Here is an 18,267-nt window from a genome sequence, read left to right as displayed (position 1 = left end):
ACGATTTGTTCCGGATAGTCGTCCCCCAGGCGAGACATGAAGAGGTGTTTCACAGTATCCAATAGTGATTCTGGTAAAATTGTTTCTGGTAGGCCTCGGAACCGTAAGTTGTTTCTGCGGACTCTATTTTCTTGGTCTTTTAAGTGCTCAAATGCAGCATTGAGGTATTTCTGGCAAGATTTAAAGCGACTAGCGACCTTTTCTGTGTGCTCACAAATATCCTTTAGAGTGTTTTCCAAAGTGTCCACTCTCGCCCCTATTTGCCTCATATCTTGTTTAAATGGGCAATGCAGAGGTTGTGGAGGAGTCCTCCATGTTGCTATGTTCTGCCTCAGATTTTTCACGAGGGCACTGATTTTTGGGAGCATGACATTTTAGGAGCAGGAGTTTGTGCCGCACCTAAACTTTTTTTGATTAACTTCTCAATGTCACCTTTAACAACGGTGGATCTTTGGGTGTGACCACCCTCTTTAATAACATCTTTTCCATACTTGACCATCTTGTCTGACAGTGTTGGTAATTGATAGCTAGTTGGTTTTGGGTAACAAATTAAGGCCGCCTGGGTGTTTTATGCCATAATGAATACAAAAATATGAGACCAGTGAAACACTAAGGTCACAACAACAACAAAAATGCATAAAATAAATAATAACAAACAAACTGGCAGCTCTCAGTAAGGTGAGATAAGTAAAATGAAATAAAATAAATGACCACTAGATGGCGGTGTGGCTCTGTATCTCTATTAGAGAAGATAAATTGTGTTTTGTGGAAACTCCAGATAACCTCTGAGACTTCAGGAATCCCATGGGGCAAAGCTTTAAAGCTTTTACTCTACTGGGTCTCTAGTTTACTGGCTTCACTTGCCTCCTGCTGCCAAATTGATTTGAGTGTAAGGGAGGCCAGTGGGGTCCCCTTGTAACTGGGTGTTCATTGGGGCAATTGATCATTCTCCCTCCCCTCAGTGATGAACTCCTGTGTACCTGTCTGTTCCAGGAGCAGGTTCCATCCAGCATTGGCATTGGGCACCAGAGGACAAGTCCTGGAGGCTGCAAGAGGTTTGTGGGAGATGGTTTATCCACTGCTTTGGGCGACTTCAGCAGGATCCCTTTTCCCCTGCAGTTCACCTCAGGGTCCTGGGGAAGTTACACCCAGAGATGATCTCCTTTTCAAAGAAGGCAGAGGTGTCAGGAAGGTAGAGGCCGCAGGATCAAGTCCCAAGATGGCGGGAGGGAGCAGGCCTCAGTGTGTCAGTGCTGGACTCTGTCCGCTGAAGGAAGGTGAGGAGCAGCTGAAGATGGTGCAGGTGTGAGGGGGAGAGGACCATCGGGTAGAGATTGGGGGTGTTGATCAAGATTGTAGGGGTATAAGGTGGATTGTGGCCATTTAATGCAGGAGCTCCCAAACCGTGCATCCGCCATTCCACTCGACTAGGACACGCCGCCCTACCTATACTTTTTTTTTAAGGCCTCTGTTGCACACCTATTGCTGCAACACCAAAGTCTGTTATTTTGACATGATCGTCTACGGTCAGAAGGATGTTTAAAGGCTTCAAGTCCTGATGTAGAATGTTTTTATTGGGCAGGAACTCTGTGCCACAGACCACTTCTGCCAAGATGAATCGTATTGTGGCAGTGTCAAGAGGTAAGATCTTTTTCGTGAAAGCAAACGGGTCTCCTCTGGTGGCCAATTACATTACATAATAAACAAAGTTTAGCAGCCAGGCCATGAATCAGGTAAGGACTTTCATGGAATAGCACTCTACCAAACTATATCCATGTTCCGTGAAATTCTGTTTATCTGAAACTTTGATAGCTACACATTCTTGGCAGGTGATATCTCTTGCCAAGTAGACTTGACCAAAGCTTCCTGCCCCTAGTGTCTCATGGAAAGTAAAGGACTCTAATGAAAGGGGTACTGTGGCAGATGTTTCCTCTCCAGACTGGTCAGGTTCCTCTAAACAGATGCCACTTGTGGTTTTTATGTTGTGGCTACTGATGCTCTAAGAGGTTTTGGTAGATCTGCTGAGCTCCTCTGGTGTTTCCAGTTATAAAAAGCTGCTAATACTGTTTAAGTCCTTCGCAGATCCCCCATCTTTTCATTGACCATCATGCTTTTATTTCCCCCCTTATCCTCCTTTTTCTTCCATTTATATGTTGAGAAATGTGCCATGGGGGGGGGAGATGTGCTGCCATGGAGGGGAGAAATGTGCCATGGGGGGGGGGGATGTGCTGCCATGGAGGGGAGAAATGTGCAATGGGGGGGGGGATGTTCTGCCATGGAGGGCGAGAAATGTGCCATGGGGGTAGATGTGCTGCCATGGAGGGGAGAAATGTCATTGTGCCATGGGGAGGGGGTAGATGTGCTGCCATGGAGGGGAGAAATGTGCCATGGGTGGGAGATGTGCTGCCATAGAGGGGGAGAAATGTCATTGTGCCATGGGGAGGGGGTAGATGTGCTGCCATGGAGGGGAGTAATGTGCCATGGAGGGGGGGGGATGTGCTGCCATGGAGGGGGAGAAATGTGCCATGGGGGAAGATGTGCTGCCATGGACGGGGAGAAATGTCATTGTGCCATGGGGAGGGGGTAGATGTGCTGCCATGGAGGGGAGAAATGTGACATTGAGGCCGGGGGGCATCATTGAGGGCACTTCTTACTGGCACATGATTAAGGGGCATCTATGGGGGCACATTTTACTGGCACATTATTGGAGGCACTATAGGGGCATCTACTGAGGCCACAAAGAAGGGGTATGTTATATGGGGGGACTCTGTACAGTCGCATTTTATACTGGGACACATTATGGTGGGTACTATGGGGAAGGGGGGAGAGGAGTACTGTAGGGTCATCTACGGGGGGCACTAAGAAGGGGTATTTTATGCTTTCAAATTATGGAGGACATTGAGGGCATCTACTGGGGCACTATATAGGGGCATTTTATACTGGTACATTATGGGGGCACTAGGAGAAAGGGGGGAGAGAAGCACTATGGGGCAGTTACTGGGGGCACTATATAGGGGTATTTTAAACTGGCACATTATGGGGGCATTATGGAAACATTAGCTCGACTGGGGGCATTACAAGGGGGTTATTTTTGCACTGTATATTATAAGGAGAATTATTACTACGCCCCCGGCCAAAGTGGTGAAGTGGTGTCCGAGATCCCCAAGGGCCAGGCCAAGTAACTGTAAGTTTTCATTTGAAATATGTTTGTTATGCACATATAGCCTACACTGTGCCACCCAATGTACAGTATACCTCTACACTGTGCCCCACAATATACAGTATACCTCTACACTGTGTAGTCTGTTCTGTAAGCACCACATTATTTTATGTCCACCGCCACAAAACAATCTGTAAGTGCCCCTCCTGCCTCGGGGGGGCTGCACTACCAGATTGTTTTGTGGCGGCTGACAGGCTCTAGATTTATTTTCCCTTAAAACAGTGCTGACAAATGTATTGCACATTTAATAGACGGACTAAAGATACTATACCAAGTGTTTTTGTTTGTAGTTGATCTTTATTATCGCTTGCATATCTTGTGTTCGTGCGGACCTCATGTTTGAGTTTCACCTAAGGCCTAACAAAGTCTAGAGCTGCCTCTGCATCCATGGATATCAAAAGTGGGTCCTGGGGTGTTGGGCTCAAAACCATACGCATTTCGGAGGGTTGACTCACTCCATCAGTAGTTGCAGTCGGCAAGTTGTATCCAGTACAAGCAGGACTGTGTAATATAGCTGACATACCTGAACACGTGGGACGCTGGGACACTGAATTTCCATCTCCAGGGCCACGCGAGGTATTACAGCCGGCAAGTTGTATCCAACACAAGCAGGACGGTGTAATATAGCAGTCGGAGTCATCTACAGGAAAAAGGTAACAGTAAGGAAGGTACCGGCCGCTCCGTGGGACGCCACGTAGTAGCGGCAGTACCGACTGAGGAGATACACTCAGTTTAGACTTACCAACTACTGTTTGAATGGACACAGTTAATAATCATTCACTGGCATGAGTTTTTACTAATCGTGATTTTACTAATGGAGATGCATGCTGGCTACTACCTAACAACAGATTAACAGGATTCACCTGTTGTATTGATCACATATATAACCTATATCAGTGCACTGACGTATTGACTGCATGCAACCATATAACAACAAAAGAGTAAAAATTGAGCAGCTATTTAGCGGTCTAACAAAATATTTGATACTCCAATCAAATATATTGAGGATCATCCTCTCTGCCATCCCAATCGAATACATTGAGGATTGTCCTGATGAGCATCTATATCCCTGAGGAGCGTTTATACCCCAGGGTATACAGTACAATCCAAGAAACCACTATTAACTAAGTACTGGGAGGCCATACTATACACCAGTATCTGCTCCCGATCTGGCCTAATTACATGTATAAAGAGATAGACAAAGTATCAGATATACAGATATGGGATAGATATGGACTTAATAGGATGTCTCAATTATTCACTGATAAAACCTTAAAGGAGTTTGTGCAATTACAAAAAGAATTTAAAATACCCCAAAAATTATTTTATCTGTATTTACAACTAAGACATGCTATACAGACCCAGGAGAAACAAGATAATATACCCGCATCAAAACATACCATTATAGATCTCACAGCATCACACGGACATACAGGTGGGGTGATATCCCTCCACTATAGAACTCTCATGGAAATGCAACATAAAAACAGGCCACTGCAACTATATGAAAAATGTAAAAATTATATTGGAGAATTGACAGAGGAAAAATGGGAGGGAGTGCTACAAGACTACCCAGTGCTAGCGGTGAGCGAAGCGCACAGGGTATGACCATTATACTTGCTTCATAGAGCCTACAGAACCCCAGTGATGTTGAAAAGAATAGGCTATCGGGTGGATGACAAATGCCCAAGATGCGATACGCATAATGCAGATTTATTACACCTTATGTGGAACTGTCCAAGACTTAGAAGATGTTGGCAGAAGTCATGGAACTAATAAATACTGTATTTCACTTAAATGTAGAGGTTTCACCATTGGTGTGTATTCTAGGGTATGTAAAATTACCGCCTGGGATGGTAAAGAAAAAAACGGCTATTATGCGTATCTTGTATCAGGCAAGGAAAAGTATTGAACATCATTGGATTGATCATCAGCCTTCGAAAATACAGGAATTAGTGAGCAGGGTACATAATTTAGTGCAGTTGGAAAGAGAGGTTCTATTAAACAATTTGAAGTAATCTGGTTTTCATGGATGAAGCATTATAGTATTACTTAAGGGCTCGGTGAGATAGCAGGATAGATAATACTGGAGGTACAGATGGTTAACATTTTAGGGAAGTATAAAAGATGAATGTATGGACGGTATGCAAGGTACCACTATGGGAACAGGACAAACCATATGTAAGAAGCCTAAAGGATCACAAGACGCGACAGGAGGGACATATCATCTGTGTACTTGAGGAAAAATGGACTCAGACCTTTAATTAGTTGCAAATCTAAAGGAGGGGAAAGGAGGGAAATGGGAGGAGGGGGAGAGGTTAAGGGTTTGTGTTACTGTATGATTTGAGGTTTTCGAAAACATAAATAAAAATTATCGGATTTAAAAAAAAGAATGTATATATACTTTGCTCCATTCAGCTCTTTCACTCAATTCTGATCATTCTCCCTGTCCCAGCCACTGAAAAGCATGGCCACAGCATGGAGTTATCACCACCATGCTTCACTGAAGGGATGGTATTGAGCAGGTGATAAGAAGTGCCTGGTTTCCTCTAGACATGACTCTTAGAATTGAGGCTAAAACATTCAATATTGGTTTCATCAGACCAGAGAATCTTGTTTCTCAAAATGTATGTCCTTTAGGTGCTTTTTCCAAACTTTTCAGTGTCTTTTAGTGAAGACTTGAGTGATGGTTGAGCTTCTGGAAGTTTCTTCCATCTGCTTACAGGATCTTTGGAGGTGACCATTGTGTTCTTGGTCTCCGGATTGCTTAGTTTGGTGGGTTAGCCGGCTCTTGGAGGAGTCCTGGTTGTTCCAAACCTCTTCCATTTTAGAATTATGGAGGCCACTTGGGAACTTTCAGTGTAGTTGAATTATTTTGTAATCTTCTCCAGATCTGCAGTTCTTTTCTCCACATGGCTTGGTTTTTGCTCTGATATGCATTGTCAGCTGTGAAACCTAATATAAAAAGGGTTAGGTTAGGGTTGTGCCTTTCCAAATCATGTTCAATATACTGGATTTACCACAGGTGGACTCCAATCAAGGTGCAGAAACATCTCAAAGATCAAAAGAAATGGGAGACCCCCAGAGCTAAATTTCAAATGTCATAAGAAAGGGTCTGAATAATTATGTCCATGCAAAATGTTAGTTTTGACTTTTTAATACATTTGCAAACATTTCAAAAAATCTGTTTCCATTGTTGAGTTGTGTTGAGTGCAGATTGACGGGAAAAACTAGTTTTTTTGTTTTTGTAATTTTAGCACAGGGCCGTAACATAACAAAATGTGAAAAAGAGTATGAAGACCTGAATGCACTGCATTTTTAGCAAGCATCCCATTTTGTACTTAAAGCAGTTTGTGATTTTTTTGCATTTTTCCTTTTTGTTCTTAATCTTCAGCACAAAAATGCCTATTACCATCATGTGAAAGGGGTTGAGTCACAGTCTGGGAGTGGTTGTACTTTGTGTTGTATAGAAATAACAAGAGGCCGTAGTTTAGGTATCAGTTCTTAAGAGGTAGCCAAGCTGTCATCATGGAGCTCAGCACAGCTCTTCTCCTGGGACTCGTCCTCCTAGCTTATTTATGGTGGAAAACGTCTCGCCCTAAGGGTTTCCCTCCTGGACCTGTCCCCTTGCCTGTGTTGGGCAACTTGCTGCAGATAGATTTTACAAATCCATTGCCGGCACTGAAGAAAGTAAGTAGAAAGCAAAGAATCAGGGGATTGTGTGGACAGATTGCACTGTTTTAATCAATATAACTTAAAGTAAAGTGTTCACGGCTTGTGTCAACATTAGTGCTGGAGTTTAAATATGTATATTTTTGAAAACTCTGATACGTAGAAGGTACAGTATATAGTATGATATATGGTATAAGGTAAGTGCAGATTTGTACACTGTATAAAGAAATACCTGGATGTAAATGTCAGTATGTATTGTATGTATTAGAAATTAATAATGTATTAGGTTTATGCTGCTCATATTTTATTTCTTTTATGTAATATTTGAAGAACTTTGGGGGAGATTGATCATTTCCTTTACACCTGAAAAGAGGCTTAAAAAATTTGCAGGTGCAACTTTTTAACTGCGGCATTTAAAAAAATTTGTTGTATCTCCCCTTTTTCGCCGTCCTCCCAAAGCGCCAGTCTTGATAAATCTCCCACTTTATGTTGATGTAACAAACCTTCTGCTCTAATTTTAGTATTCTTCAATAAAAAAGAGAATGAAAACAAAAAGTATCAATTTTATATCAAGGATGGACACAACAGGGGCCAGTCATACAGAGAAGCTTTCTCCTCTGGTATCATAGAAAAGAGCAACAATCAGGAGACCCCTCACTATAGCTCATTATACCCCAAGACCTGATATAGACAGGCTATCTGTGTGCTCAGTGGAGTGCACATGGACAGAACATAGTCCTATTAAAGTTAATGTACGTTTTCCCACACGGACCAATTGTCTGTGCAGCATGCTATTCTTGCCCATTTTCCATCTTCAAATACATATGGATGTCTATGCGGATTAACATATGTCCATTTTTTGCAGATGCAAATTCGAACTATCTGAATCAGGTCTAATAGGCCTATTATATAAACATTACAATAATGAATACTTGCATTTGGCTTTTGACCTGCTTATTGGGATACAATAAAACATTATTATAGGTGGTGCTGAGCTGCTGAATATGAACAGGTATACAAGGCCGTTGTTGAGTTAATGCAGTGGACATATTGGCAATACAATTTTTCATATAAAAGCACATGCATGTTTGACTTCTGCTCTTCTTTTCTGAAAAGTTTTTGAAGATTCTGCTTCTTCTTAGTTATAGTGTATTGTGGAAAAACTTGATAAAACCAGTATGATTAGAACTTCTACTATGTATGGAAACAGGATGGAGTGACGATATTGTGCTTTACATACTGTAGTTGGTATAGTTACATCTGTTCACCTTGTGCATAAATGCATAAAACATTTTCCCTTGGACAGTTTTCAGAGATACATGGTCCAGTGTACAGCATCTATCTAGGATTTATGCCAGCTGTCGTTGTCCGAGGACTAAAAGACCTCAAAGAAGTTCTTGTGACTAGGGGTGTTGAGTTTGCAGACAGGCCTCAGAACAGGCTTTCAGAAGACATCTCAGGGAGAAAAGGTAAGGCTACACAGTCTTTTCTGATAGATCTGTCCAGCTTGTACTGCTAGGAAGAATGATGATGATGGTTAAAGGATAAATCTATAGAAGTGTAAAGTTGTCCGTACATTAAAGATTTTAGACAACTTTATAGGAACACTAAACTCTAAAAACAATACCTTCAATTCTTCCCTTAATTCTCTCCCTCTCTCTAATCCCAAAGAGACAAGAATAGGACATGTTCTATCCTTTTTGTGGAGATGCGTAATGGACCTAAAGATGCGGACAGCACACAGTGTGCTGTCCACATTTTTTGTAGACCCCTTGAAATAAATGGGTCCACATCCGATCCTCTAAAAATGCAGATCAGATGTGGAGAAAAATACAGTCCTGTGAATGGGGTCTAACTCAAGCTCCACTCCGCCTTCCGGGGTCTTTTCTTCACCTCCTTCAGCTGACGAGGTCAAAAATTCGCAAACGTAAATCCTACACAGTCCTCTTCAGGTTTATCTGCACTGCGCATGGTTGTAGCACATGTGCAGAGAACCTCCTGAGGCTGCTGCTCACAGAAGGTTATGAACCGTGCATGTACGGGACTTCAGTTCGGGCGTTTGTGACATCACTCGGCTCTGTAGACGGAAATATAAAAAAGTTATATATAAAAGAATGTGGTGATGTATAGTTTTATCTAGTTTCTATTGGTAGCATTTCGTGGTACATACAAATGTAGGACTAAATGCAGGCAGAGGCAGGATGGACAATTTACTCCTTAAAACCTGTTGTATTTTTCTAATAATAAAGCAGTTTGTAAAGGAAATGTTTTTTTTTTACTTTTAATAGTTATTATTTTTACAACCTTTGTTGAACTTTTTGAAGGGGTTCTCTATGACCAGGAACCCCTTTTCAGATGGCCATGCAACGTGCAAGAGCTAAAGAGTTGTCATGAGCGCTCAGGAGAGTGAGAACTTATAGTGGCCCTGGAAATAAAACACTAAAAGTGGCCCCCTTTTGTAGTTGGGTCCAAATTGATGTAAAGCAGAACCAATAGTATCATATTGTGGCACATTAAACCACCCCAACAGAGCCATATACCTCAGTCTATCACAAAATACTGCCACCAGCAGCACAAAATACATCCCCAAAAACTTTCACTGGCCGGCCATAAGGAGGGCTCAGGTGGCCCCCTGGGAATCGGCCAACAGGGAAATTTCCCTGTAAGGTCTATGGCCAATCCACCCCTGCGAGCGCTCTGGGGCCAGTGCCGTTCCCTTTTCCTTTGCTTCTGGTCCCTGCTGAGGCAGAAGAGTGACATGCTGTCTACATGCATGTCACAGCTGAAGTGACATGATATCTGAATTGTATGTTATACTAAATACATTTTATCCTTTGATCCAGGAATGATTACTGCCCCATATGGACGGAGCTGGAAGGAGCACAGACGCTTTACCCTATCTACACTAAGAAACTTTGGTTTAGGCAAAAAGTCTATGGAGGAAAGAATTTATGAGGAGAGTGCACACATAATTGAAGAACTGAAGAAAAATAAAAGTAAGTCTTGTATTTTATGTGATAGTACAACACAAAGTAGCAAGTATTTGTGAAGTCAAAAGTAAATGATACCTGGCTTTCAAAATTTTTAAGAAATACAAATCTGGAAAGTGTGGTGTGCATTTATATTTAGCCCCCCTAAATCAATACTTTGTAGGGCCACCTTTCGCTGCAATTACACCAGCAAGTCTTTTGGAGTATGTCTCTACCAGCTTTGCACATCTAGGGGCTGACATTTTTGCCTATTCTTCTTTGCAAAATAATTCAAGCTCGGTCAGATTGGATGTAAAGCATCTGTGAACCGCAATTTTCAAGTCTTGCCACAGATTCTCATTGGCACTTAGGCCTGGACTGTGACTGGGCCATTATAACACTTGAATATGCTTTGATCTAGACCATTCCATTGTAACTCTGGCTGTATGTTTAGGGTCGTTGTCCTGCTGAAAGGTGAACCTCCGCCCCAGTCTCAAGTCATTTGCAGCCTCTACTAGATTTTCCTCCAGGATTGCCCTGTATTTAGCTCCAGCCATCTTTCCTTCAACTCTGACCAGCTTCCCTGTCCTTGCTGAAGAAAAGTATTCCTGCAGCATGATGCTGCCACCACCATGCTTCACGGTTGGGATGGTGTGTTCAGGGTGATGTGCAGTGGTACATTTTCCTCCAAATATAGCATATAGGCCAAAAAGTTTAACTTTGTTCTCATCTGACCAGAGCACCTTCTTCCATGTTTGCTGTGCCCCCTACATGGCTTGTAGAAAACTGCAACTGGGACTTCTTATGGCTTGCTTACAAAAATGGCTTTTTTCTTGCTACTCTTCCATATTTGTGGAGTACACGACTAATAGCTGTCAGTCTCCCACCTGAGATGTGGATGTCTGCAGCTTCTCCAGAGTGACCATGGAACTCTTGGCTGCTTCTCTAATTAATGCTCTCCTTGCCTGGGCTGTCAGTTTAGGTGGACCGCCATGTCTTGGTAAGTTTGCAGTTGTGCCATACTCTTTCCATCTCTGTCAGATGTTCAGATATGTGTGAGCCTTCACAGAACAGCTGTAGTTATACTGAGAATAAATTACACATAGGTCGACTCTATTTACTAATAAGGTGACTTCTGAAGGCAATTGGTCATACTGGATTTGTTTTAGGGGTATCAGAGTGCAGGGGGCTGAATACAAATGCAACCCACACTTTTCAGATTTTTATTTATTAAAAATGTTAAAAATCATGTATCATTTTCTTTTCACTTTACACATACTCGCTACCTTTAAGTTGGTCTATTACATAAAGTCCCAATAAAATACATTTAAGTTTGTGGGTAAAATGTAGAAACGTATTACAGTAATCCATAATACAGCATGAACCATGAGTTACATTATTTTGTTGTATCATTTTTATAAACACTACCAACACTCCTATCTTTTTATTTTTCAGACTCTTTGTATGATCCACACTATGTACTTGAAAATGCTGTGTCTAACATCATTTGTTCCATTGTGTTTGGGAGACGCTATGATTATGATGACTCAACATTCCAAGATATTCTTAATCTTGTGTGTGAACACATGAAGATGGCAACTCAATTCTGGGCTCAGGTAGGAAAATCTACGTAATGCTATGTGTCAAAATTTATAATTTTAAAAAATTGAACTAAACATTAGGAAAATGATGTGCCTCACCTATGTTATATAGATACAAAGCTGCGCACTGAACTTATTCTTTGCTCCAGGTGAAGGACGCCTAGCTATGACTTTGGGTCCTTTTTATTACGAGTCCTAAAGGAATGCTAAATAGAATACAAAAAATAAATAAAAATATATAGCACAATCTCCCTATTTTATACACCACAGATAAAGATAGTCCAGACGGCACCACTCCCCTTGTAACACGCTGGTAATAATAAATAAATGTTCTCTGTGAAAGTTGGGTATCGGGCGGCAATGCGGAGGTGCCTGCTTGCAATAGCGAATATAATAGTGCAATCGAGAAAATAGAAAAAATCTGCGGCACTCACCAGTTGCAGGTTTTCAACATATCATCACTTTTATTGTGACAATAGGTACATGCTTTTACAGGGCTGGGGCGGACAAGCCTTTCATTGAAATAACAAAAACCGCCTAGGCGGTGTGTGGCAGCGACGGCCGTTTCGCACAATATGTGCTTCTTCCGGCTACCTGAATGTCGTGCACAGGTGTGCCAGCCCATTTAAAGAGGAGCGTGAGAATTAACCCTGTGTGGGGTAACTGGATCTCAATCGCAATTAAAGGCAACACCTGTGTACGTATACAACCGGGTCATTTTACATAGGAAAAATAATAAGACCTATGCTGGAAAGTTTCCGTGAACACCTCAATTCCATCAAGACTAAGAAGGGCTGCCCACGCTTAATAGACCATGCATGGCAGAGACACGGGGGTAACAAAAAATGCCTGGGTTTTGCTGGAATTGAGGCGATTCCACATTTGAAACAAGGAGACAGAAAGAAGCGAGATGGTTAATCCGCACAGATGCCATGGGACCCCTAGGTCTGAACGATTGGAATGACCTCAATGTATTCATTTGAATGTACTGATTTGCTTTTGATTTTGTTTCAGTTGTATACGTACACAGGTGTTGCCTTTAATTGCGATAGAGATCGTTACCCCACACAGGGTTAATTCTCACGCTCCTCTTTAAATGGGCTGGCAGTCCTGTGCACGTCATTCAGGTAGCCGGAAGAAGCACATATTGTGCAAAACAGCCGTCGCTGCCACACACCGCCTAGGCGGTTTTTTGATTTCCATGAAAGGCTTGTCCGCCCCAGCCCTGTAAAAGCATGTACCTATTGCCACAAGAAAAGTGATGATATGTTGAAAACCTGCAACTAGTGAGTGCCGCAGATTTTTTCAGATTTCTTCTATTTTCTCGATCTCCTTATTTTATATCAGGGGTCAGCAACCTTCGGCTCTCCAGGTGTTATGAAACTACAATTCCCAGCATGCTCTGTTTTTCTCAGAAATTTCATAGAAATGAATAGAGGATGTATGCATGCTGGGAGTTGTAGTTTTACAACAGCTGGAGTGCCAGAGGTGGCCTACCCCTGTTTTATATGATTATCTGATCTCGTTCTCTTAGGCTGTCTTCTTCCTCTTCCCCTTCTGATGGTATTGCATGTGAGCCAGGAAGTTTAGGAAGAGAGGACGGGGTTTAGACTGGATAATCTTTATCTATAAAGTGAGAGTGGCCATTTTGTTGGAAGGTGTCTCCTAGTTAGTAATAGTACAAAATAGATTTGCTAACAGTGTCAGCCATAGTAGCAACTGTAGTACATACATAGACCTGCGATAGTACCGAGTAGTGTTTGCACAGCCAAATGAAGCTTCCATCACAGCTCTGCAGCAAAACTCACCCAAGTTTTCTAGACAGCTGAATAGCAAGTATGAATAATTATGCATTTATAATTCCACCTTTCTTTGCATAATTGTGCATATTTGTCCAGCAGCAGCCTTGGAAAGCTCTATAACATTTGGAGGAATTCTGAAGACCAAACTGCATATAATATATACTCATGCCTGTCCTGATACTACATTTATGGATGTAGTGAGTGCAGAATCTATGTACCAAGTGTAGCGTCCATAATACCTCTGCAGTGATTGTTTTCCACTCTTCCCAGACTGTTAAATTCTAAGTTTGCCTAGTTATATAGTAATAAATCCCTTCATATAGGGAGACCAACTTGCTGTTCATGGATCTGGAAACCTGGGTGACAAGACTGTAGAGCTCCAATGGTGACAACAAACTATATTGCCCTGGTACCATATAGAGATTTCTACCCATGCTTCCCAGACTGCAGATTTCCAGATCAGCCTATTTATAAATTGGTAAATCCCTAGTATTGTAAAATCGCTAGTTAGATTTGTTATCCAGGAGCCTGAAAAAGTTGAGTAAATACCTCAGTGACAAATCTATACTGTAGCCTAGCTAAAAGTATTTGTCTTTCAGGGTCTCTGGAAAGCTAAGTAATAAATTATATGGACCTGTAATAGGGGTTAATAAATACTTATTCTACTAAATAAATCCCTCTCCTCACTCCCAAATAGAGAAAGTTGGGTTAAAAACCACTGTAAGTTGTAATAGATACTGTGAAAAATAAATCTACCAAGACAAATCCCCCTCTTCACTCCTAAATAGTGTCATGGATTTTAAGTGCTGAACTATAATTGAATCTTCTGGGGGCAAGCCCTGAGTTTGTGCACACCTTGTTTGCATGTCCTAAATATCACATTTGCCTAAACAGGAGCAATCCATCCTGCCTAAATTGGCAAACTTGACATTTAAACACCTGAGGAAAGCTGGGTAACACTTTTGGTAATGTCAATGCCCTGGTACTGTATAGTATATTGTACAAACCCAGGGAGATGCTTTCTAAGAAACTGCTAAAGTTTTGCAGTTTCCACCTTTTTTCACAGTGCTCGGAGTGTCTATTGAAATGAATTGGTGTTAAGCCAAAACTCTAGTGCACAGATAGAGTGAAAGAGATAGGATTCAGTCCCCAGCTGAAGATGGAGGGACTGCTAGGAAGGAATCACTTCTCGGAGGATATATGCTAAAACTGCTTTCTGTAGCATCTTACCGATGTCTGTGCAGAAGGAGTTTTAGACAAGCTTTACTTTGCATGTTACTGTTTCTTTTTGATTTTCAAGGTTTAGTGGTTCTTTAATAAAGGCCATGTGTTACAATAGCTCAAATGTAATGGTCAAATCTTAATTTGTTCTAGCTCTACAATGCATTTGGATTCGTCAGACATCTTCCCTTACCGCATCAGAAGATTTTCAGAAATGTAAAAATAGTTTTTGCATTTCTCAGGAAGGTTGTAGAAGAGCACAAGAGAACTAGGGTGCCCGAGCAACCCAGAGACTACATAGACTGCTATTTAGATGAAATGGACAAGGTAAAGTCATAGAATATATCAAACATACCTGCTCACCATTATATATTTTAGACCATGTGTCTAGGTTTAAGAAAAAAAAAATTTGACTAATGTTTACCTATTTTGTGCATAGGTACAAAGAGATGATAACAAGTCAACCTTTGAGGAGGAAAACCTGTTTACGTGTCTAGTAGATCTTTTTGTGGCTGGCACAGAGACCACATCTTCCAGCTTAGATTGGTGTCTTCTTTATATGATGCTGTATCCAGATATTCAAGGTAAGAAAGTTCAACTTTGTTGGGACAAGTTTATAAACTCGAAATTGCTATATCATACCTGCTTTTAATCATTTTGTGCTAGAAAAATGTAGGGAAGAAATAGACAAGATTCGAGGAACGAGAGACCATGTTGACTACGAGGACAGAGTGAACATGCCATACACACAGGCTGTTTTACAAGAAGTACAACGCTTTGCCTCAGTTGTTCCACTAGGAGTTGCTCACGCATCTATAAAAGATCTACAATTAAATGGCTTTACTATCCCAAAAGTTAGTAAAATTCTTTTTTAAGTTATTTGAAAGAAATGGGTGAATATATTTGTTCAAGTAGCCAGGTTGACCATGGTGAAGGGATTACAGAACCTACCTTCTTGTCACAGCTCATCTGTATACCTGCTGTTCATTTACATATGGGACACATATGTAGAATGGACTTTATTAACCAAGTTTTGTACATCTGTCTAGGGAACAACAATTATCACAGATCTGACTTCATTGCATTATGACGAGAGTCAATGGAAGTATCCATATGATTTTAATCCTGAGAACTTTCTGGACAAGGATGGAGAGCTTAAAAAAGTAGACTCCTTTCTACCATTCTCAGCAGGTAACAAAGGGCACGAGAAATAGAAAAAGGACTGCTTTATGTATGATGGTAAAAGAATGTTACTTCAATTAGATTTGAATGGAGATGAAGTCATCGCTATGACATCATCACTTTTTTAAAGGGATTAGACCCCGCAGGTTCTACAAACCCATCTTCATTGCTTGTAATATACTCGCCATTCTAAAGTTACATGGATTAGCCTCTTGGTTAGCTAGTCACAAGACGCTCTTCTTCTTAAAATCCAACTTCCGCTGATGTCAGATCCTTCACCAGGTTTTCCACCTTGGCTATGGATGGGATGTCACTTTTGGTATGTCAGAAGTTTGTGCATGCGCCAGGGTGAGTAATGGTTCTGGCCCAATCCAGAGCAAAAGTGATTTCCCATTCCTAGCCCAGGTTGGAAATCCGGTATGATATCAGCAGAAGCTGAATTTTCAGAGGAGGATCACCAAGTGAACGGGTTCCTAGGAGGCCGATCCACACAACTTTGCATAAGTAAGTATATTACAAACTTTCTCCTATAGCTATGTTATATGTAATCAAGGGGGGGGGGGGTTGGGTCTGCTGGGTCCTGGAAAAACCCTTTAAGCCTACTAACTGCTATATGTAACTATTTAAGCAAGCAATTGATAATCATGGTGGTCGTTGTTAGAGTGGGATCAGGCACACTTAAACCTTAATTTTGCATTATTGGTTCTTTGCTGTCTCCTAATCATCTGTTTTTCCATCAGGGCCCCGGGGTTGTCTTGGGGAGAATCTTGCACGTATGGAAATATTTCTATTTTTCACTAGTCTGCTGACACATTTTGAATTCCACCTGCCAGACCCCAAGTCTCCTCCAGACACCACACCAGTTTTTGGAATTTCTCAGGTTCCTAAGCGGTATAAGATGAGGCTGGTGCAACGTCCATAGATTCAATGATCAGCAGAAAAACTAAAGCAAGGAATTAAAATAAAAATTTTTATGTGCATGGACTTTTGCACAACTCATAGATAGTAATTTATATTTATCTAGGACATATGTATCACCATTTATCTTGTGCTATTTGTGGATGATTTTGCACAGATGCAACCTATATGTATGTTTTTGTAATTTTATTTTGCAAAAATTTTCCAGAAATTTATGAATATCTGATTTTGTTGAACATTGTTATTTCTATACAACATGAAGGATACAGAATCAGGATCATATATGTTTTTCAATATATCACCCTAACAAATCTAAGTAGTTGTTGCCTTTATTTCTATTGGCACATGTTTAGCAGGCATGTGTATTTTTCATTTGGAAAATGTGTAGGTTCCTTCTCTCCTGTATAAAACTGTTCAAACACGGCCATAGTATCCTCTCACTTCTTACTCACATCAATTTCTTATTCAGTTTAGTTACTCATTGCATTGTTTTATGTTTCTTATATAGCACCAACCACTGGGAAACTAGCAGTTACAAAAGCTGATATTGGGCTGACATTCTTGGGGGTCCCAGGCCACCCAACCTGACACACAATGTAAGTCCTAGCGAAACCACCGCAGATCTGTAGTTTTAGGGGAGTCTGGCAGGCAAAGTGGGTCCAGACGTCATCACTTAGTGCAGCCACAGAGATGGGGGAATGCATGGACATTGATTAGCTGGAGTGGAGGAGTGGCAAGTATCTGACCCCAAAAAAGAAATAATTTTGGGCTGTTTTTTAATTAAAAAACATTACAAATCCAATAGTGCAGTGTGTTGTCTCGTGACACATCCTACTTTGTTAGTTGTAAACTTGAGTTGATATATCTTACCTTTATTTATAAAAAAAAAAAGCAAAATTTACAAAACATTTGGAAAATTTGCTGTTTTAGATTTGAATTTCTCTTTTTAAGACAGATAGTGATATTCATAAAATAGGTATTTATTAACATTCACCATATGTTAGAAGGCTTAGAATTTTAGAAGCAATTTTTCTAAATATAAGAAATTTGGTTTTACAAACTTTGGTTTTACAAACTTTGTTAACCCTAGGTGTTTCACAAAGATTAGTAAAAAGCAGGTGAAATTTAAAAATTTCACTTGTTTGCAGACTTTACATTTTAATCCATTTTTCATGTAACACAGCAAGGTTTAAATGCAAAACTAACCTTTGATATTTATTACCCTGATTCTGCGGTTTAAAGAAAAACCTCAGATGTGGTTGTAAATTGTATGTACACACCGATGGGCTCAGAAGGGAAGGAATGTATATGGTTTTTGGAGGGCAGCTATTGCTGGAATAGTTTTTGGGTGCCATGTCAAATTTGAAAAGACCCTGACCCTACAGTAGAAACTCCCAAAAAGTGACCCCATTTTAAGAACTACACCCCTCAAGGAATTTATTGAGGGGTGTAGTGACCCCACAAGCTGGAATTTAGAAACAATTGGCTGTGCAAATGAATTTTTTTTTCCAGTTATGATAAATGTTGCTTTAGTCTCAGATTTTTTATTCTCACAAGGGGAAACAGGACCCATCGATTTCTCCTGAATACAGCAATACCCTATATGTGGTCTTAAACAGCTATTTGGACTCATTGAAGGATTCAAAAGATAAAGAGTACCATGTGCATTTGAGGCCTAGTTT

General features: G+C 40.8%; 1 protein-coding gene across 1 annotated transcript in view; it reads left to right on the top strand.

The window, feature by feature from the left end:
- The window catches only part of LOC122923190 (cytochrome P450 2J6-like), a 28,880-nt gene extending 11,949 nt beyond the window's left edge, over positions 1 to 16,931 (top strand). The window contains exons 2-9 of the mRNA XM_044273926.1: positions 8,199 to 8,361; positions 9,736 to 9,888; positions 11,317 to 11,477; positions 14,639 to 14,812; positions 14,925 to 15,069; positions 15,152 to 15,339; positions 15,535 to 15,676; positions 16,408 to 16,931. Of these exons, the coding sequence (XP_044129861.1) occupies positions 8,199 to 8,361; positions 9,736 to 9,888; positions 11,317 to 11,477; positions 14,639 to 14,812; positions 14,925 to 15,069; positions 15,152 to 15,339; positions 15,535 to 15,676; positions 16,408 to 16,589 (1,308 nt within the window). The 3' untranslated portion in view covers positions 16,590 to 16,931. The remainder of the gene's footprint in view (positions 1 to 8,198; positions 8,362 to 9,735; positions 9,889 to 11,316; positions 11,478 to 14,638; positions 14,813 to 14,924; positions 15,070 to 15,151; positions 15,340 to 15,534; positions 15,677 to 16,407) is intronic.
- The last annotated feature ends 1,336 nt before the right edge of the window (positions 16,932 to 18,267 follow it).

Source organism: Bufo gargarizans, unplaced genomic scaffold (genome assembly GCF_014858855.1).
Source record: "Bufo gargarizans isolate SCDJY-AF-19 unplaced genomic scaffold, ASM1485885v1 original_scaffold_1339_pilon, whole genome shotgun sequence".
NCBI classification, from domain to species: Eukaryota; Metazoa; Chordata; class Amphibia; order Anura; family Bufonidae; genus Bufo; species Bufo gargarizans.
The sequence above is the reverse complement of the archived record's forward strand: the minus strand, read 5'-3'. Positions and strand labels throughout refer to the sequence as shown.